A 21,727-nucleotide genomic window follows, 5' to 3' on the forward strand; every position below is an offset into this window, starting at 1 on the left:
TAAACATCATTAATGCCAGTCACTGCCATCAGTCTCCATTTATTTCAAGTTAAACTTAAAGAGTTAATTGTGTTAATAACTGTGAGTATAATTGGTATGTGATTTTTATCGGTGTTAGTATTCTTGAAGTAAACTGAAGAAAGCCTATTGGTGTGAAACATGAACTGAAGCTAATTTAGTGGTGAAAGGTTTGATAAAGACAGCTGAGCTGCAGCGTAGAATTTTTAGCAATAACCTTCACTGACTGAGAAAAACCATGCTGTTACCGCGAAATAAAGCACGCTTTAGAACGCTTCTCAACCAATCAGAGTGCGTGGCCGGAACTAACTGTTGTAAAATACACAGTAAGAGCGATCAGATTCCGTCAAGCACTATGTAACATTTCACTAAAACTTACACTCTACGTTTAATAATGAAAATTTGATCTCATAGATCTTCTTGTATATATTGGTTATGTAAAGAAGCATGGACCTTAAAATATAGAAAATAATAGCAGAAATATACAAATTCAGAAGTGTCCTAATGAATTATTTTCCTCAAATCCTTCAGCACTAGTTATATCTGTGTTCATTTCTTTGGAAAAGAAACTGCAGTGAACTCTTAATACTGAAACAAGATATTTTATGGCGGTTTAATGGTGTCATTTTCACTCTCTCTTCTTTCTCTGAGTCTGTGACTGAATAACTTGTAATTAATAGTCATTTTGACTGGAAATGAAATAAATGAGAGAGGAGTTTGGTCAATAGTGTGTTTTACAGCCGTCGTAAAGAATATTTCAGCTGTTATGGCTTTATTAAATAATCCTGATTTTCATTTTTCATAACAAAGAGTTTGGGAAAAAAAATCTTTTCATTTGGAAATTGCATTGGAAGAGTGAGGGCACACAGCAGAAACACCCAGGCAGGGATTCGTAATTATTTGACTGAGGGCTAATTAAAAGCCTGCACTGTGGAGCCTGGGATGAGAAACATAATATATTTATCTAATACTTCATCATATTTCCTCAGCGAAGGATGATAAGGCAGATTAGACTGCGAGGACTTGCTGGAGTCAGTCTCTGTGCATTAATTAATAGCTTTCAGAGCTGAATTGTGGAGATCAGTTTGAACTGGAGGAAGAGGAAGCAGCTCATTTGTGCTCATGAAATATGAATCCAACAGCACATGGTCTCATGGAACCTGTAACTGGACAACATGCCATTACTGTAATATTTCAACATTGGCAGATGTGTAAGAGTGGTTTTGTGAAACACAATAGGGATCATGTGACATGTGACTTCCATTGTGCTTTATTCTTTTGCATTTGAATGAGGGAAGTTGAGTTTTTTTCTCATTAAGCGTTAAATAATCAAACTAAAGTGATGTCATTGGCTGTCCTATATACATATATATATTGTAGAGTGAATTAATTAAACACAGATAATTTGGGGAGGGACTCATGTAGAAAGTAATTCAGTACTTTTCAGTCCTCTTTAATAATAGAATGAAACATTTTGGAGCAGTCAAATACAGACACAAGGTCATCATGCTTGATGAAAATTGCCATATACATGTATTTACACCCATCAGTGTTGGGCTGAGGAGCTGTGGAACTGAATCCACTGGAGTGTTGTTGGTTTATAATTTGGTACATCAATACCTGACTTCAAACATCAACCATCTACGGTCAAGACCTCCCTGAATAGTAGTGGTCTGTGAACCCTTCATCCTGAGAGGAAAGTCAAGCACCAGGAGGAAACCTACACAGACACAGGGAGAACATTTCAACCTTCTTACAGTAGACTGGGTGATGATTGAACATAGGTCCCCAGGACTCTGGAGCTTCTTGTGAAGAATTATAGAAAAAAATAAACAAGGCCTCCATTTCACAACACGCTATAAACTGGATAATAACCATGTAATTAGCATGTGATTGTTTTGTAGCTTTTATTTTTTTTAACACTATTAGTAAAATCACAGAGATAAGTCTAGCCTTCCAAGAGTAAAACATGAGGAAATCATTTAAAACTTTGTGTCATTAAATGCCCCACAAGCATATTTCCTTCTCCTTGTTACTTTTACCACTTATTGTGCACGTCCTCATTATTTGTCTAATTGGCTTGGCACTTGCTTCCTTTATATTCTTGGGTTCTCTGCTTATCTTTGTTTTCTTGGCTACTGAGGATTAAGTTTTATAGCTTTGGCAATGGATTTGGCACCGCTCTGCAGTATGTGACAGCTGGCCTGCCTACACCATCGATGGCACTATTGTAGTGTTGTGAGATAAAAAAAAAAAAAAAGTTGTTAAAAAAATGTTCACTTTTCTTTAAGAACTGTATGTTCTCAGCTGCTGCATTAAGGCTTTATTTAAAGCTCAACTTGGCCCCTAAAACATGTAAACATGATCACAGCACACTTGCCTAGTGACAGACGGTGCATTACTGCTTGGGTGAACCTTGGCACAGTGTAAAATGGAGGGTACAGTAATTAAGGCCATTCCATCTAATGGCCAACTCTTGTCACATGAATATTTTACAAAAATGGCACTAAAAAAAGCACACTACATGCTACGGACCACTGATGGACAGAAAAAAAAATCATACACAAAAGTTTTGGCAACCTTTAGACCCCTAGGCCACACTTGGCATTGGGGGTGGTAGCTTAGTCTCCATTTTTGCAGCACTTTACTGTGGCGATTATACAAGTGTGTCTGCAGGGTTGAATTCATTCATTCATTCATTTATTGTTTGTAATCACTTATCCAGCTCAGGGTTGTAGTGGGTCCAGAGCCTACCTGGAATCGTTGGGCGCAAGGCAGGAACACACCCTGGAGGGGGCACCAGACACACACATTCACTCACACACACACACACACACATTCACTCACACTCACACACACCTATGGACACTTTTGAGTTGCCAATCCACCTACCATACCACCCAGTTTAATTAAATGAATTCAATTTTATTTATAGAGCATGTTTAACAACTGGGGTTCTTTGAAAAACAGTTTTACCTAGCCCTAATGAGCATTGCCAAGGCAACAGTAGCAGGAAAAGCTCCCTCAGAGCATGAGCACACAAGCTTAAGAAGAGACAAGACTCAAAATGTGGGCCCATCATCCTACGGTCAGCACAGATACAAAACACATATCAAGAGTGGTGTATATAACCTAGATCACTGTATAAAAAAATAAAAACAGTGTAGCATACCCTCGGAACAGTGTTCAAATAAAGAGCAGTGAATAAATTAAGAACAGTATATAAAAAAGAAACAGTGTAAAAACAAAAAGCAGTGTATAAACATTAAGTAGTATGATGGAGTAATACACAAATATGAAGACAAGTATATGCCTCTTCTGAGACTTACAAAACCAGCCATCACATCTATTCAAACTGCTGCTAACGTAATGCCACTTGACACCAGAGAAGGGTGCAAACTGCCCAGATCTTTCACATCAGTCATCTCTGCACTCTAAGAAATGCTGGGTTATTTCAAGAACCCAACTGCTGTGTCAGTAAAGTTGGGTCATATTTTTGGGTTATTGTTTCGTTTGTTGGGTTGTTTAATACAACCCAGCAGTGTTGGGTTTGCGTTGCGGACCTGAAAGGGAACATGCACGTAACGGCTCGACGTCTTTCCCGCCCACATTGCTTCAGCTGGAAGAGGCTACTGCAGCAGGTTCAACGGCTGAAGAAAGTAAGTGGCTAAATTGACTTTCCTGTGGTTTTTGGTGATTATACATTGACAATGAGTTATGTAAAATATAATTTAATTTATTTTATCTCAAGAATGTAGGCAGAGGCGTATTATTAGCATCATGAAAACCCAACAATGAAGTAAGTTAGCTAGCGATAGCTGGTTAATATAGCTAATATGCTAAATTGATGATTAAAACGGCGAGGAAGAGCTAAAATAACGCAGTAGTTTCACAGAAAAAAATATTTTATGCTGTATCCTAAACGTATTCGGTCTGTTCAACGTGTGTCTGGAGAGGCTTTTTAATTTTTACACAAATGCTAGCTAGCATAGCAGGCTAACCGTTAAAACAATGGAGCTGACCATATCTGAAACAGTTTTTAAATATTACAGCGTCATTGTTTCGACCTCATTAAAACTGTTTTTATCGTTGCTATATCCAGCACCTGAACGTTGATTTTATCGTCGCCCTTTGGAGCTCCTGAACGTTGATTTTATCGTCTCTATTTGGAGCTCCTGAACGTTGATTTTATCGTCGCCTTTTCAAGTATGGAGACAGATTAGTCACAAATGTTTCACTGTTCACAAATGAATACATCTTAATCTGTCTCAATCTGCAATCTGTACAAATATAGTTACACTCATTAATACATGTTTTTGGTTTGTATATACATCATAATTTAATGCAAAGACAAATTAAATTATTTTAATTTACATTGCATATATTTATAAAGTCTCGAATTTAATATTTATTTGTAAATTGTTGAATCTTTGTGGATCAAGTCACTCGTGGTTTCCGTGACGTGCATTTGTGCATTGCCACTCGCGGACTTTTGGTTTCACCCGATCCAAACACAAACGCAGCCTGATCCACAAATGTGGCCAGCAGGCGAACAAATTGTTTTCCCCAGTGTTTTAGGACTGACCTGTTGGTGTCAGGGCCAGCAAAACAACCCCCAGTAGGTGTGATTGTGACTCCATTGGCTGCCATAATTGAATCAAATTTCTGATTACACTGAAAAATAATCATCCCACACTTATTTTAATTTTGAATGCAATGTCGTATGTTTCAAACTTCAGTCTCAATATTAGAATTTTCAGTTTCAATTTTCTTTTTTTTTTTCAAATGAACAAAACTTTCGACCATAATTTATTCTTATGTATTTACTGTGATTATATATAACTTTGATACAAGCACCACACTTACTGAGGAGGCATTAGTTTAAATATATATACATTTCTTAGGTGCCTAAGACTTCTGCACTGAACTGTGTGTGACCTTATGTTTTAGATGGGAAGCTGTAATTTTGTCTTGAATTACATTTTAATTTAAGATACTTGTAGACTTTGTTTGTGTCTTTTAATCTAATAAAACTGAAATAAATTGCATTGATATTAGTTAATGCTCCCCCCCCCCCCCTCTTCAGTTCTGTTCCATGGATGATTTTGTCAGAGAGAAACTAATCGAATGGAAACTGGAAGCACTGATTCCGAAGTTTGAGCGTAAGTTTTCCCAGTATAAAAATGACTTGAAAGTATTTCACTTAAGCATTGGATAACAATCCATTTGAAGCAGTTAATTATTTCTAAGTTGTAGGCTGCACAGAGTCTTTTCTCATACAATTTCAGAGCCCTGATTTAAAGGTTATATTCAGACATTAAAACATCACACAGTAATTTTACATTAAAATTACAGCTTCAGAATCATTGTGATGTTTCACTGGCCTGTAATGGGACGAATAGAGCCTCTGTTGTTGCTACTCTGGGCTCAGCACTGCAGAAACTGCATTATGTAATTTTTGGAGGAGGGTAGGAAGCCACAACCTCTCCCTTGATTTCAGGTGAGTGTTGTAAAAATGAGATACACTCTGCCACTGTAGGGGAGCCAAGGAGCAAAAAACCTATTGTTGCTGCTGTAATGAAATGAATATTCTCAACTGGCACTTCTGCTAAAGTATTTTTTTTTTCTTTCTTTTGTAAATGTATGCATATATCCTCTTAGATGAAGAAATTGATAAGGAGAGCTTCTTTATATTGGATGATGCTTCCATTGCGGCACTGGTTCCTGTAATTGGTCCAAGGCTGAAGCTGAAATCACACCTTAAAAAACTGAATGAAGTAAGTGGAAAAGAGATTTCTGATGGGGTATTCTTGTTTTAAATGTACATTTGCTGGGCGAAACCTTGGTCATCTTTTTGCTCACCTCAGAGCGGTCCATAACGTACATAGTTCTAGCACATACTTTCAGTATGCTGAAGCCGGTTGTTGTAGAAGCTTTGGCTATATTCGTTCATTTGCGAGGCATTTGCTTCAGCATAATGACAAGGCAATGCTTGCCGCAGGTGAGGCGCACTGCTCTGCCGCAGGTGAGGCGCACTGCTCTGCCGCAGGTGAAGCGCACTGCTCTGCCGCAGGTGAGGCGCACTGCTCTGCCGCAGGTGAGGCGCACTGCTCTGCCAATCCTAGAAATGTTATATCCAGAGATCTAAGGGGAGTCGAATGTGATTTAGAGGAATGGGATGAATTGGATGAAGGTAGTGTAATACATAGGGTGGCACTGTTTCTTGCCAAGTTGAGGGCAAATTCTTCACAGACTCTAACAGCTATTACTTATGTTGTTCAGCAGACATCTACTCTAGTGAATGACATAGTAAGTAGTTTGAGGAATAAGACCATGTCATTTTTAAAAAAGATTGGTCAAGCTGAGACTCCAGAGGGCCAAGAATTGGAACAGAAATTTGCAGCAGCTGCTGAGCCATTCAGGAATTTTGAGTCTGAGTACAAGCAAATGAAATATTTTGCTAGCACGGGATACTTAGTCCAACCTGTAGAGGAGCCTCTTCCTGGGTTTTCCTACACCCAAAAGAGAGTGTCCACAACAGGAAGTGTTAGGCAGGTAGCTGTGAGGGATACTTTTCAGAGGGTTCCTTTGCGTCCTTTGCTCAAGTTAGTCCTTGAGAGTCCAGAGACTATGGAAAAAATACTGGCGTGGCGAGAGCAAGAAATTGGTGCTCTTCAGGATTTTAGAGATGGCACCATGTTCAAAGCAAGTGCTCTTTTTTCAAGAGAGTTTGCGATTCCACTGTTGCTTTATTGTGATGAATGTGAGACAGTTAATCCTTTGGGCTCAAAGACTTCTGTCCACAAGTTAGGGTTTCTTTATTTTACAGTGAAATGCCTGCCACCAGAATTTCTTTCCACCCTTAGTGCCTACTTCCTGCTGGCAGTGTACAAATCAGATGATGTCAAAACCTATGGTATGGATGTTGTCTTGGAGCCGGTTGTTGATGAGATCCGAAGTCTGGAAATGAACGGACTTCAAATTGACACTCCTTGTTTTAAAGGAATAGTTAAGATTGGAATTGCGCAAGTTTGTGGTGACAACTTGGGGCTCAATGCAGTCCTTGGATATACAGAGAGCTTTTCTGCAAAGAGTGTCTGCCGCTGGTGCCGTGTCCAAAAGGAAATCCTTCATGTGCAGACTTTTGAGGATGAATCATTGTTAAGAAACAACATCAACTACCAAACAGATTTGTATCTGCATAATCCAGCAGTGACAGGTCTTAAGAGGGAGAGTGTGCTGAACAGGCTGGAGTTCTACAAAGTTGTTGACAATGTTGCGCCAGATATCATGCATGATATACTGGAGGGGATTGGGGGGTATGAAGTTAAGCTTGTTCTTAATTCCCTCATTGAGCAAAAGATTGTAACTCTAGATCAGATCAACTATAGACTTACAAGTTTTGATTATGGGTTCAGTGACAGTCACAACAAGCCTTCCCTCATTAAAGCACATGAGCTCAAAAACCCAGATGGAGCTCTCAGGCAGACAGCATCACAGACCTGGTGTCTGTTAAGATTACTGCCTCTTATTTTAGGTGACCTTATCCCACAGGGCAACCAATACTGGGAGTTGCTTCTTCTGTTACTGAGTTGCATGGAATTTATTTTTTCTCCATCATTAACACTAGAAGCATCCATTTTTTTAGGGCACCTAATCCAGGAGCACCACAGTCTTTTTCTGGAGCTCTACCCTGATAGGCACCTTAAACCAAAACATCACTTTATGATCCATTATCCAGGTGCAATCAGGAAGCTAGGCCCTATTGTTCTGTTTTGGGCTATGCGATTTGAGGCCAAGCATGGGTTTTTCAAAAGACTCAGCCATGTTACGTGTAACTTTCGCAACATCTGCAAAACAATGGCCTACAGGCATCAGATGCTGCTATGTTATCACCTTCTTTCGGGTAATTTGTTCACCCACAACTTAGAAGTTGGTGCAGGATACACAAACCTTTTGGGCTGTATTGAAGGTTATGAAAACATCAAGCACAAATTCGAAAAGGTGCCGATTTTCACTGAAGTGTATGTTCCATCTTGGGTGAGATGGAGGGGCACTGAATATAGGCCTGGAATGTGTCTTCTAGTCTCCCATTCGTGTGATGGTGAGCCTCAGTTTGCTACGATAGAGAGCATTGTATCAGTGGAGTCCTCCATCAGACTGATTGTAAGGAAGTATGATACAATAGGATTTCATCGACACTATTTTTCATACTGTGTGTCTCCTGCATCTCAGCTTGAAGTCATTGATGTGAACTCTCTTGATGACCACCATCCTCTCCATGTTGCAAGGTCCTATAAAGAAGTTGATGATAATTGCTATGTTTCTCTGCGCTACAGACTGTTTTAGGCATTTTTTTTGTTCTCACTGTCATGTTGGTTGTGTTCTTGTTTTTGGAGTTATTTTAGGCATTTCGGTTTATGACCATGTGATTAACTTAAGTCTTATCTTTTTTGCTTTCAAATACAAGTTTAATATTTAGTTGTCTCCAAAGGAACTGCAGCTTGAGCCGGTTGAGTATGGCCCATCGGCAGGACCATCACTGCACCAGCAGCATGAGGCCATGTCTCCAGGTCTAGAGGGAACGTTTGTATGTTGTTGTTTTTGTTTTCTTTCTTAAATTTCTGACACGCACACAATGGGGAAATAAGGGTCATTCACAAAGGATTTTTAACTTGTCAAATTGGATATTTGCGCCAGGCCCTGAGAATAGGTGGTGTGGGTTTTTTTTTTCTTTCCCTCCCTCATCTTGTATTTGCAGAAAATTAGGGAGGCCCTTGAAAAAACACCAGAGGGTAAAGACATTATTTGCAGCCTTGACACCAAACAATTCATCTCACTCAAACAGCGGAGAGCTATGGTTAGAATCCTAGTGTCACATCTCATCGAGCGGTTTGGAGAGACGTGAGTAAGCTTTTTACATGTTTGATATGAACTGATGTTCCACTGATTTCTTGTTGTATGTTTAAATATATATAATCTCTTTACAGTCCAGCATCGGTTGCAAAAAAAAACCTGGCCTCATCTTTAGTCAGTGAATTTCCATGTTTAAAGGATCAGCATGGAAATGGAACTGTAAGTACCAGTGACATCAAAGCACATGGGGCTTGGTTTTGATGGGTTTGACCTGCTATAGTTTATTTTAGGTCTGAAATGTTAAAGAACACTTTATATTTTTTAAAAAGGAAGCATGGTATAGTCCAGGGCGAAATCACAGACCAGCAACCGGCTTCATTGAGGAACGTTTAAGAAATGTAAGGAAGAGGCTCCGTAGTGGAAAGTGCAGACCTAACCCTGTGGAGAACTGTGTTACCAGTAGTCTGGTTTTGCAAGGTACATGCACAAACAGGTTCTCATACAAAGAATATATTAGATAAGTGGCTTTATTGTTAGAGAATATTTTGTGTAGACATAAATTTGGTTATAGATGAATGTATGGAAATTCCAGGTAGGCTCTGGACCCCCCGCGACCCTAGAATTGGATAAGCGGTTACAGATAATGGATGGATGGATGGATGAATGGATGGAATTAGTTCAATGTGGCTTTGCTGGGCAATTTTGGATTTTACATTGACCACTACAGAATGATGAACTCTAAAATGTCTTGATATATGATAATGAAATTGATTTAATTAATTATGTGTCACACAAACATCAGTCACATTGTATAACAAAATATCAGTAGAAATGGTTTTTAAAAATAATGTACTTGGCAGTTAGGGTGTGGGTTTTTATTTATTTATTTATTTTTTTATTAAATAACTTAACACTTAAGAACATCAGTGTATGTGTTTGAGTTCAAACAGTCATGGTCTTTCTCTGCATATTTCTTTTGAACACCCACAACACCTGACCCAACCCCCACCTCCACCACCCTCCCCAGAGACTGATATATCTGATGAGAGAGCAGTGGCGATGACAGAGTGGCTAAAAAATAACATCTGGCCCCTGAACCAAGTAGAAGAATACATGAAGCAAACGGCAATCTACAGGGCTAAGTGGATAAGGGATCATGGATCAAAGACGGTGCAGGAGATTAACAGAGAGTATCCACGTTTACTGGATACTCCAGGAATGGTAGGATATGAAAATGATCAGTTAATTATAATTTATAATTATACATTAGCATTACTAAACATTATCTGTAATTTATTTGGAAAAATAATTAAAATAATTTTCTACAGATTGCACAGGACTTTGCTGTTCTACATCCAGCCTGTGCTGGGAAGCTTTCAGAGAAGTGGATGCCTGTATTCAAAGACATAATTTTAGGTTTTGCCAGCCAGGAGAAGCAAGCTTTGGGTCTTCTTTCAAGAGTGGATTCTGTGTGTACAGGTAGTCCTCACAGAGGTTTAGACTGTTAAGAAATTAGTGTAATTATTTTTTTTGGAAACAAGCAGTAACAACAGCTGGCATGTTGGAAATTGAATTTTTTCAGAATTTGCTAAGTAACTTCATTAATAATCTTATTCCTAATAAGACATTCTTATTGCCAGATGCACAAGGTGACATGGCATTGAGATTACTGCCAGTAGTACTACCAGCTCCAGTCTATCGGATTGGCCGGAAGTCCTTTCGTCCCAGCTGTGAAGAGACAAGAAAGTCTTTCATTGATCTGAAACCAGTAAGTAAAAACATATAGAAAGTGGGCTTTGTGAAGTTTGGTAACATTCTTCTCTGTAATTACACTTGCCTCTAAACTTCTAGGATGGATTCAGTTTTCTCATCACATTAGAGATTTCTCAGTCCTATCCGGAAGATCCTGTCACATTTTGATAGATATTAGCTGTATTAATCATGTTTGTCTATCCTTCTAAAATCTGTCTATCCCTCCCTCTACAATCCTCTGTAATTCTCTCTACAAACCTGTTTCTCACTACAACCCTCTATCCTTCTACATCTATAGATAACCATAAGTCAATATGGTACGTTTAAGCATCAGTTAAATTAGGGTGTTTGTAAAATTAAAGTGCTAATGCCATGTTTAAATGCTTATGTTTACAACAGGTTGGGACCAATATGGTGGAGTTCCTGTCTGAGGCACAAGTCACTAGGCCGTACCCATTTGTTTTGGCCCTAGGTGATGATCAGAGTTGCTGCCAGTCTTTTGTGGTCATTAATGGACAAGCCATTGAGCAGAGCACCCTTGTTGCAGCTGTTGACATTTGTTTTAAGGCGTTCTATGTGTTTGATATCAACTTTCCCCGACAGTGTGCTCCAGCGTGGGAATTTCTTCAGACTGTTGTATATGAGCTGCCAGGTCAGGAATCTCCCTCCATAAGACTTTTGCGGGCATTCGTTTTTGCCACACGGTAGAGATGCAGTTCCTAGAATGATATGTTACCGTTTTTTATTGTATTTTTTTCTTGTTGGAAAATTAATAACTGTTTCAACAATTACATGACTTAACTTTAAAATTGTGTAAAAAAAAAAAATTGCAATACAAAGAAATGTTGATTGCTTTAATTCAACACAAGTTAGTGCTAAAATGTATGATTTTACATGTAAAGGTTTGGATGAATTGATGCTGATTATTCTAAGTACAATAACTAAAGCACATGATTATATACAGTTATAAGAAGTAAATTTCACACTGCTATTTTCATTGCATTATTGTATATTAACTATTACTGAATGATAGCTTTCTTATAAAATAGTATGTTAACTATTATTGAATAGCATTGTAATAGTTTATTATTGTATAATATCTATACTAATGTAGGTTGAATGATATTTACTGATTAAATTGTATGTTACATATTTTTTTTATAATCTAGATATATAATTATATGTAATAAAGCCTTTTAGTGGTGGTTAAAATTGTATGTTTCTTTCAATGCATTTTTAGTAAGGGATATTGTTTAAAATTGGGTATTAATGTACAAATTTGTAATTGTAATCAAAATACAACCCAAAATTTGGTTCTGTTAACCCAGCCAAGTAGTTAAAATTTAATTGCATTTAGGTCAAATGCTCGACCCAATATGCTGGGTCAGAATAATAACCCAACATGCTGGGTCATTTCTACCCAATGCTGTGTTTGTCCAATATTGACCCAGCACTGGGTTGTGAAAATGACCCAATTTGGGTCAATTTCTACCCAACATTTTTTAGAGTGTGCTGGCTAGCACTGCATTGTGTTGTGGTGGGGGAAAACGGGGGCAGTCTTACCTCCCATAGCCTGCTGTGCACTATTGGGGTTGCTAGCCGGGATCAAACTGTACTTGAGGGATGTAATTATCGGTCACTTCAAGACCACGAGAGGCAAATGACCACGTAACACTTGAACTGTCAGGCAGCACTGAACACTCCATTAAGAACCACATAGGATTGCTTTTAGCCCACTCTGTCATTTGTTTATATCTTAATCTACGTTAACAGCTCATACATAAATATGAACAAAGACTCATGGGAGATTTTTGTCTGACAATAAATACAGCGAGGGAGCGAGGTAGAACATGCTCACTGGACCCTTCGTCGGTGATGAGATTGGCACAGAGGTTGTTATAAATCTAGCACTAATCTCTACTATTCTAGTCAAGAAGCCCACATCAATCAGCCATAACATTAAAATAAACTCGTCATCTTTACAATTTTCAGCTTTTTTTCTTCCTCCTTTTACCCTGTACTTCAATCCTCAGGCCTTCTATATGGCAGGTGGTGTTCATCATGAGAGTGTTGGATCATTCTCAGCGCTGCAGTGACACTGACGTATTGGTGGTGATGTGTTAGTGTGTGTTGCGCTGGTACGAATGGATCAGACACAGAATGGTAAATCCAAATTCTAAACACTGTGTCCACTCACTGTTCACTCTTAGACACTCCTACCTCGTTGGTCCACCTTGTAGATGTAAAGTCAGAGACAGTAGATCATCTGTCGCTGCACAGTGTGTGTCGGTCGTCCTCTAGTCCGTCATCAGTGGACACAGGACACTGATGGCTGGATATTTTTGGTTGGTGGACTGTTCTCCAGCAGTGCAGCAGGGGCTCTGAGGGTTTTAAAATTCTAAAAGCACTGCTGTGACTGATCCAATCGTACCTGTACAGCACACACTAACACACCACCAGCATGTCAGTGTAACTACAGTCCAGTGGGCGTCCTGAGCATTGAAGAGCAGGGTGACATGGGGCTAGTATACAGTAGTGTATCAGTGGAGCTGATATAATGGGTGATGAGTGTAGACACAAGGTAGGAGTAGGAGTGTATATCCAGTATTTAATATACTATGTATGCACTGATAAAAACATGCATGTTAATGGCAGGTGTAAACAGGCCCAGAGAGTCTTTAGCATTCATCTCGGTAAACACCTCAACTCTGCATGCGCTGAACTCTATTTCGCTGTTAGCGTAATAGAACAAGATATGAATGAGATACAGCTTTGCTCACATCAGCTGAGATAAACAGGGAGGCTTTAGATTGCCTTATAGATGGCCACTTGGGGGAAAACAGGACAAAAACCCCAACTCTGACTCATTTCCAAAAGCAAATAAATGCCTCTCTCTTCCTTAATAGGGCATGGCATTGAATAGATCAGATCAGAGCGCGCTCATTATTATTCTGGATCGGCTCGCTTTCCTTTCGCTGAACTATCAGCGGAGCACATCAGCGCAATTGACTTTGATTATTAAATCAGAGCTTTTAAGATAGACATCGAGCCGCTGCGTAAGTGGGACTGGAGGACGCCCGGCTTTTGAACCGTTATCACAGCGATGAAACGTGGGGGAACGCAAAAGAAAACTGCGGGAAGGACACATACACACACACACACACACACACACACAAGAACCACATCCCTTCCTTTCCTTCCGGGAACACTTCAAAAATTTTGTACGGCACACATATAAACACCCACCATCCCTTTCACCCGAGTCTTACCTATTAAGCAATTAAACCATCCTACGGTTGTCATTCCTCTTGTGAGTCTAGGCAGAGATAAATTTATTCCTCCTTTAATGGGATGAGTAAGAATTCTGAACTGTCTTGAGTGTCTGAGGGATGGCAGGGGGGCATGAGCAGTGAACACAGCTGAAATAGCTGATGGAGATTTTAATTTTTTTTTTCAGTTGAGAAGAGAGTTCAAAAGGAGCTGCGTCTCCGGCTGTGGGTGCTGACTCACAAAACTCACAATGTTCAGACTCAGATCCAGACCATACTGTAACTCCACTGTCACAAGGGGGTCGTACATGCTGCCTCTCTTACAATACTCCACAATCATGTCTTTGAGAAAGTGAAAGAATTCACTAGGAACACAAATGCAATGTACCTGTTGTCTGTAGAAATGCACTATGGCAGTCTAATAAATGCTTTACCGCTACATGGTACCCACTCTGCTTCACTTGGGCGCTTATATACATATATATAGGGGTGGCACGGTGGCGCAGCAGGTAGTGTTGCAGTCACACAGCTTCAGGGACCTGGAGGTTGTGGGTTCGATTCCCGCTCCGGGTGACTGTCTGTGAGGAGTGTGGTGTGTTCTCCCTGTGTCTGCGTGGGTTTCCTCCGAGTGCTTTGGTTTCCTCCCACAGTCCAAAAACACATGTTGGTAGGTGGATTAGAGACTCAAAAGTGTATATAGGTGTGTGTGTGTGTGTGTGTTGCCCTGTGAAGGACTGGCGCCCTCTCCAGGGTGTATTCCTGCCTTGTGCCCAATGATTCCTGGTAGGCTCTGGACCCACCGCGACCCTGAATTGGATAAGCGCTTACAGATAATGGCTGAATATATATGTATATTTGTTGCTACACCCAAAAATGTAGTTCTTTCTTCAGCCACTGATCCAAGTATCATTTGTGTGGTCCATTATGTAATTTTACGAGTTGCTGTTATGAGTCTGATTTAAACAAATGTGATCTGTACTGCAGCTTTGAGATTATAGAGATGGCTACATTGTGAGAAGAACTGAAAAGAACCAAGTCAAGCAGAGCCGGTACCATGCAGTGGAAATGCGCCATAAGATAACCCCAGCTTATGTCATTAGGCTGTGGGGTAGTGGCACTGTGTTCTCCTGAGCTTCGGTGAATAGACACTTTTTATAGTATGTTGATTATGTAACATCAGTATGGGTGGCACGGTGGTGCAGCAGTTAGTGTCGCAGTGTCACAGTCACACAGCTCCAGGGACCTGGACATTGTGGGTTCCATTCCCGCTCCAGGTGGCTGACTGTAAGGAGATTTAGATGTGTCTGGGTGCTCCGGGTCCCTCCCATGGTCCAAAAACACACACATAGGTGGTTCACGTCTCCCCTCCCCACACAAAACTCCTCACAGACAGTCACACAGAGCAGAACTTGAACCCACAACCTCCAGGTCCCTGGAACTGTGTGTGACTGCATCTCTACCTACTGCACCACTGTGCCGCCCAGAAGAAATATTTAATCAGAATAATAGTTTGTACAACAAATTCAAAATCTCAAGAACCATATCACCATGCCGACGGTTAGATATAGAACTCATTGTTTTAAGTAGAACCATTGTCTTTAATCAAGAACCCTTGAAGAGCCATATTATTTAAGCATTTAGGAGATAGTTAAGAGGCTTAATGTTGTTTAGCTGAGCTCAAGGCTTATGGAAATGCAGGAATCAGGTATTGTAATGGTGTGATATGTGTTAAGTTCTAGAGGAACACTCTTCCTGAGCTTACAAGGGTTAAAATCAATCCAATTTAGTTTCAAATTGGCTTTAAAGAAACAAACCATGTGCCATATTTAGATCCAGAATGGGACCCTTCTGACATACAAGGCTTGGTAATGATCCGAGCAGAGGCAGACAGTGAAGAAGCTGAAGAAGTCATTTCCAGCACCTTAGTCGAGGCGGCGTTTCCTCAGAGCAGCACTAATGTCCAGGTTCCACTGGTCTGTATGGTAGGGTAATTAATGTTATATTTGAGGTCCATCTAATTGCCTTGTTTTCCCTGCGGGTGATTGATGCTGGGGGCCTGTATAGATGAGTCGGAGCTTCCTTATATCCCCCTGTGGCTTATTAGTCACGGCGGGTTTAGACACTCTAACCATTAGCGGCTGAAGGAGCTACGAAGAGCAGAGCGACAGAAAGTATGAGCAAGCCAGAGCGAGAGAGAGAGGCTCAGACTCACCTCATCTCCACCAAATGCACATCTCCTTCAATTAATATGGAAATCAGCTGATCCTCTGACACCCAACATTAGAATATCCCTCCAAGACTGACCCTTTTTCCCTCTCTCCAAATCTCCTGGCTTAATTTCAAAATGATTCTTCTCTCTCTTCTCTCTCTTCCTCCCGTTCCTCAAAGACGCCGCAGGAGCTCATTTACCGTTCAGTCTTTTAGCAGGGAACTCTTCTGCAGAGAGAAAAGGAACCTGTCCAAGGAATAATCCCCAGATGCTGACCATTCTTTGAGATTTTCTCAATTTAACTAAATAAATAACAAATTGGAGGGTTTTATTTTTCTTAATTTGTCCCCTATTTAGTCATCACAGATACCATCCATTAACACGAATCAAGAATCTAACAATTAGTAGATATCATTGTTGTCCAAAGAAAAACATGCATCTCAATTCTTGTCAGTTTTTGGTTTACTGCATCATTTGAACACAGGAGGTGCCCTTCACATTGAGTGAAAATTTCATGATGAATGGACCAATAGAAATGCTCCAAAATTACTTGGAATTTAATATTTTTAAATTGACTTCCATTCAAAGTTAAGGATGTTTTCCCTCTCCTAAAATGTTGTTATTTTGTAGATAAAAAAAATAAAAATTAAACAATGTATGTATAAAATGATTTATTATAGAGGCAGCATGTGTCACAGTCACACAGCTCCAGGGACCTGGAGGTTGTGGGTGAGAGTCCCACTCCGGGTGACTGTCTGTGAGGAGTTGGTGTGTTCTCCCTGTGTCTGCGTGGGTTTCCTCCGGGTGCTCCGGTTTCCTCCCACAGTCCAAAAACACACGTTGGTAGGTGGATTGGTGACTCAAAAGTGTCTTTAGGTGTGAATGTGTGAGTGTGTGTCACCCTGTGAAGGACTGTCACCCCCTCCGGGGTGCACCCAGTGATTCCGGGTAGGCTCCGAACCCACCACGCCCCTGAACTGAATAAGTGCTTACAGACAATGAATGAATGAATTAATGATTTATGTTTCACAGGTATTTTACTAGTTGGTCCCCAAATAAAATCAGAGAAACAATAAAAAAAAATGAAGTAAACTGTTTTTTATGGGACAATTTTACACTGGACAAAGGCAACAACAATCCTGCTTCTTCTAAACTTTTGGAGCTTAGAATTAGGCTTAGGATTAATATTACATTTAGGGATTTAGAGTTAGAGTTAGGATTCATGTTAAGGTTTGAATTAGGACTTGAGTTAGGTTTGATGTTAAGGTTGGGCTAGGTTTATGGTTAGTGTTATGATTAGTCTTAGGGTTAAGACTAGCGTTAATATTGGGGTTATGGCAAAGTATGACATATGCAGTGTCGTTTAGGTGGTCCCAGGACATAAAGAAAACCAGATTGTAGATTTTTAAGTTGAATTATATTAATAAATCCAACTTGAAATGCAGACTTTTATTTTGTGGTCTTTTTAATTCAGTTTCAACTCGCCGTCCAGACAAAGGAATATAATGTGCATTCAGTGTACACAACTACACTTTAAGGGCCCTGTTTAAACTTTGCAAGAATTTGTCTACTCTCAAACAACAATGTACCTGTACAGAACATTTTTCCAGACAGCGTGTGAATCTTTAGATCTGACAAATATTGGACAGAATATATACTGTGCAGTAAACACAGCTGTGCAGCACCCATCCAAGGTCCTAATTTTACTGCGAGGAAAGTTCAGCAGATGCTCTCCCTCCTACCAACAAAATTCTCTGCACAGAAGGTCAGGCGGAAGGACGGCCGAAGTCGATCAACAGAAAAAAAGAGAAAAAAAGCTCTTATCAGACCGAACTCGACATTCCTGACTCTGCCGTAAGTCGTCTCCCACAGTATCGACCTGGTCTCGAAATCTGTCGTTCACACTCTCATACAAAGCTATAATCCTTGGATGTATACTTTAAGCCTAATTTGCCTCGGAGGGAAATAAAATAGGAGGTTTATAATAGGAGGGGTTTCATAATGCCGATTGTAGCCATTACCCTGGGTGGACAGCAAGGCGCTGCGTGTGTGGATGTAATCAGGGATTTTTTTTTGTCTGCCAAGCATGAATCAGGTATTAAGCTCTGACATTGACAGAATGGTGAGGTCGCCGTCTCAGACACAGTTTAACAAAATAATAGAGATCTTTCTGCTAATGCCCGCCAGGCACGATGTGCAGAGCCTCTGATTGAAGCCTGGCTGAGCCTGCTTCCCTGCAATACTGAGCAACCTCCCAGTGCCCTCCATCTGATATCACAGCTGGCTTGATCCTGTTCACCCCCTGACCCCCTCCAGCAGGAGCTTTATTCCACCGTGAGCTATTGAGTTATGCCCACACTGCTGTGGGCTGTATGTCCGCTAGCGCTGTTTGACAGAAAACATCTACTTCAGACCTTTTTGACATATTGATTTTGTATTTAGTGCTTATTCACTTAGCGCTGTTCTCTTTCCTCACCAACACATTCCCTGTTTTACCAACAGAAAGAGAAAGAGACCACCTTCCAACAGGGGACAAAGCTCTGAATGTACATCCTAGTCTAGAACTCTCAGACGAAAGCCTTTCTTGAACTAGAAGATGGAATCCTGTCTTCCTAAACTTGGATATATACTTGGAGTAAATACCTAGACTAAACACCTGGACTAGGCTCTTCATAAACTTGATACTTAGAGTAGATACCTAGACTAGATACCTGGACTAGGCTCTTCATAGACTTGATACCTGGAGTAGACACCTGGACTAGGCTCTTCATAGACTTGACATTTGGAGTCGATACCTTGACTAGATACCTAGACTAGGCTCTTCATAGATTTGATACATGGAGTAGATACCCAGACTAGGCATTTCCTGGACTTAATACTTGGAATAGATACCTAGACTAGATACTTGGACTAGGTTCTTCATAAACTTGATACTTTGAGTAGATACCTAGACTAGATACCTGGACTAGGCTCTTCATAGATTTGATACATGGAGTAGATACCTGGACTAGGCATTTCCTGGACTTAATACTTGGAATAGATACCTAGACTAGATACCTGGACTAGGCTCTTCATAGACTTGATATTTGGAGTAGATACCTTGACTAGATTCCTGGACTAGGCTCTTCCTGGACTTAATACTTGCAGTAGATACCTAGACTAGATACCTGGACTAGGCTTTTCCTGGACTTGACACTTGAAGTAGATACCTAGACTAGATACCTGGACTAGGCTCTTCCTGGACTTGATATTTGGAGTAGACACCTAGACTACATACTTGGACAAGACTCTTCTTGGACTTTGGTACAGATACCCTAGATACCTGGACTAGGCCCTTCCTAGACTTAATACTTGAAGTAGATACCTAGAGTAGTATGTTCCTGGACTTCATAGACTGATAAAACTCTTCCCAGGCTAGATGTCTGCTTTTTTTGGACTAGGTTCTATCTTGTCTAGATACATGGACTAGATTCCTGGACCAGATACATTTACTATAGCCTCTTCCTGGACTAGATATACAAGCTATGCTGTTTTAGACTAAATGCTTGGACTACATATTGGAATAGATACCTGGACCAATGTCCTACACAAGGCTCATCATAGACTCGATCCATGGTCTAGTCTCCTTAAACTAGACATCTGTATTAGAAACATAAATTATGCTCTTCCTAGACTACAACTAGGCAGACACCTGGACTAGATTCTTCCTGGAACTGCACTCAATTTATGGTCTGGCTGTCATTTGACTTTGAGATTATGGGGTCTTAGACATGGGAAATGAGTATCCTGAACAAAACCCAATAGAAAGATGTCTAGTTAGATGCTTTTTCCTCAATTTTTGACCCATTCAGGTAAAAATCAATGGCTTTTCATTCAGTGCTCATTGTTCTGCTTCACTCAGCAGAAGCCATGTTTGAATGAAGGCCATTACAGAAAGTCATGCTTAGCCACTCACTCAATAGATGTGTACAGGAGATATGCACAAGCCTCCTGCTGCAGTGTTTTCAATTACCCTTGTGGACCAAAGAAAAAAGTAAGATAAGGAAAATACTGATCTATGTCAGTAACAACGTCCAGCACGTTCATCTTTTTTCTTTACCAAAACACTTTAGACATTTTATCAACATATCAAGACATGAACGGAGTTGGGTGACATCTCATTTATTGGTAGACTGCACCTGTTCGGTTACCATGTGCATTATGTTGTCAGAGGTTTTAGATGCCCCCTTGATTGTTGTGGTGTATCCTTTATGGACACAGACTGTTAATCGTCCAACTCCATAAAACTAATAAAATTCATAAAAAGGAATGGAATGATCTGGAAATCTGGTCTCAGTTCTTTGCTACAAGAAGTTAGATATGACAATGTTTTGAGTTTTGTTTTTTGAGTTTTGTTTTGTTTAACACTATCGCTAACACCTAACACTATACCTGACCAAAACCTTGAAAACCAAACTACAAGTTCAAAAATCTAGAAAGAACAGCATGCAACATCTTAAAACAACACCTATATCATAGCAACACCTTAGCACTTACCACTTAATATCAATTACCAAACAAACATACATACCATAGGGACACTTCACACCTTAGCAACATATGTTTCAGATTTTCCCAACCCATTGAAAATAAATGATATTTGGTTTCAAGCACAGCATTAGCAAGACTTGTAAGTTGTAAGCCATGACAATAATCTTAGTTTGTAAGAAAACATCTGCTCATATTTAGTTTTTAGAACATTAAAGTAAATTTAAGGTAGATAAGAGCACACCATGTTTGTCTTTCTATGCTATCGCTAAAAGATTACAGCACTGTTTCTCCATCGTGGTCTTGGTGGGCCACTGCCCTGCATGTTGTCAGTTTGTCCTTGCTCCATCACACCCACTTCATTTTCAGAAGAGGTTGCTAATTAACTCATTAGTTGCAACAGGTGTGTTGTGAGCAGACAACCAGGATTGAGAGCCACTGGATTACAGCAGAATTAGAGTATATTTTTTGTAAAAACAAAATAAATACAAATTGTAATGTTCTTTTAGATTTTGTTGTGCTCTGAAGGAGCTGAACATGAACATAAAAGTCAAATGCACAAAGCCAAGTGCCGGTTTGAAGGGTAAAAAGCCCCAAAGTCTCTGGAGCTTTAGAATTGCATTCCCTGGTGTGAGGGAGCATGACCAAATACAGCTGCAATGAGTTAGAGTGGATTTTGTTATCTACACTCTTAAAAATAAAGGTACTACAAAGGGTTCCATGAGGCGTGCCATAGATGAACTATTTAAGGTTCCATAAATAACCATATTCACAAATATCATAAATAATTATATCACAGATATGTAAGTGGTTCTTTATGGAACCTAAAATGTTTCTACACTGGCATCACTCAAAAACACTTTGTAGCTCCCGTATTTTTAAGTTGTTCCATCTACTGTAGTCAATTTGCATACTCATTATATATTTTATATAGCACTGAGCACTAATGTCCAAGTTAATGATGCCTTTATGTTGAAATCCTGCTATAAACAAGCTACTAGTGATTATGTTGATCATATAGGTTCCTCTGGTGAGCAACAAGACCTATAATTTGCCTAAACTCTACTATGAGATGAAAATGTAACCTCTGGTCGCA

The 21,727-nt window shown here is 39.9% G+C and overlaps 1 protein-coding gene across 1 annotated transcript in view; it reads left to right on the forward strand.

Annotated features, from left to right (window-relative positions):
- The first annotated feature begins 5,113 nt into the window (after positions 1-5,113).
- LOC136673311 (uncharacterized) overlaps positions 5,114-21,727 on the forward strand; it is a 31,139-nt gene continuing 14,525 nt past the window's right edge. The window contains exons 1-10 of the mRNA XM_066648716.1: positions 5,114-5,180; positions 5,680-5,795; positions 8,513-8,608; positions 8,732-8,922; positions 9,009-9,093; positions 9,204-9,351; positions 9,902-10,095; positions 10,203-10,353; positions 10,515-10,642; positions 11,026-11,278. Coding sequence (XP_066504813.1) covers positions 5,114-5,180; positions 5,680-5,795; positions 8,513-8,608; positions 8,732-8,922; positions 9,009-9,093; positions 9,204-9,351; positions 9,902-10,095; positions 10,203-10,353; positions 10,515-10,642; positions 11,026-11,278 — 1,429 coding nt within the window. The remainder of the gene's footprint in view (positions 5,181-5,679; positions 5,796-8,512; positions 8,609-8,731; positions 8,923-9,008; positions 9,094-9,203; positions 9,352-9,901; positions 10,096-10,202; positions 10,354-10,514; positions 10,643-11,025; positions 11,279-21,727) is intronic.

Source organism: Hoplias malabaricus, chromosome 17, assembly GCF_029633855.1.
Source record: "Hoplias malabaricus isolate fHopMal1 chromosome 17, fHopMal1.hap1, whole genome shotgun sequence".
In the NCBI taxonomy this organism is placed as follows: Eukaryota; Metazoa; Chordata; class Actinopteri; order Characiformes; family Erythrinidae; genus Hoplias; species Hoplias malabaricus.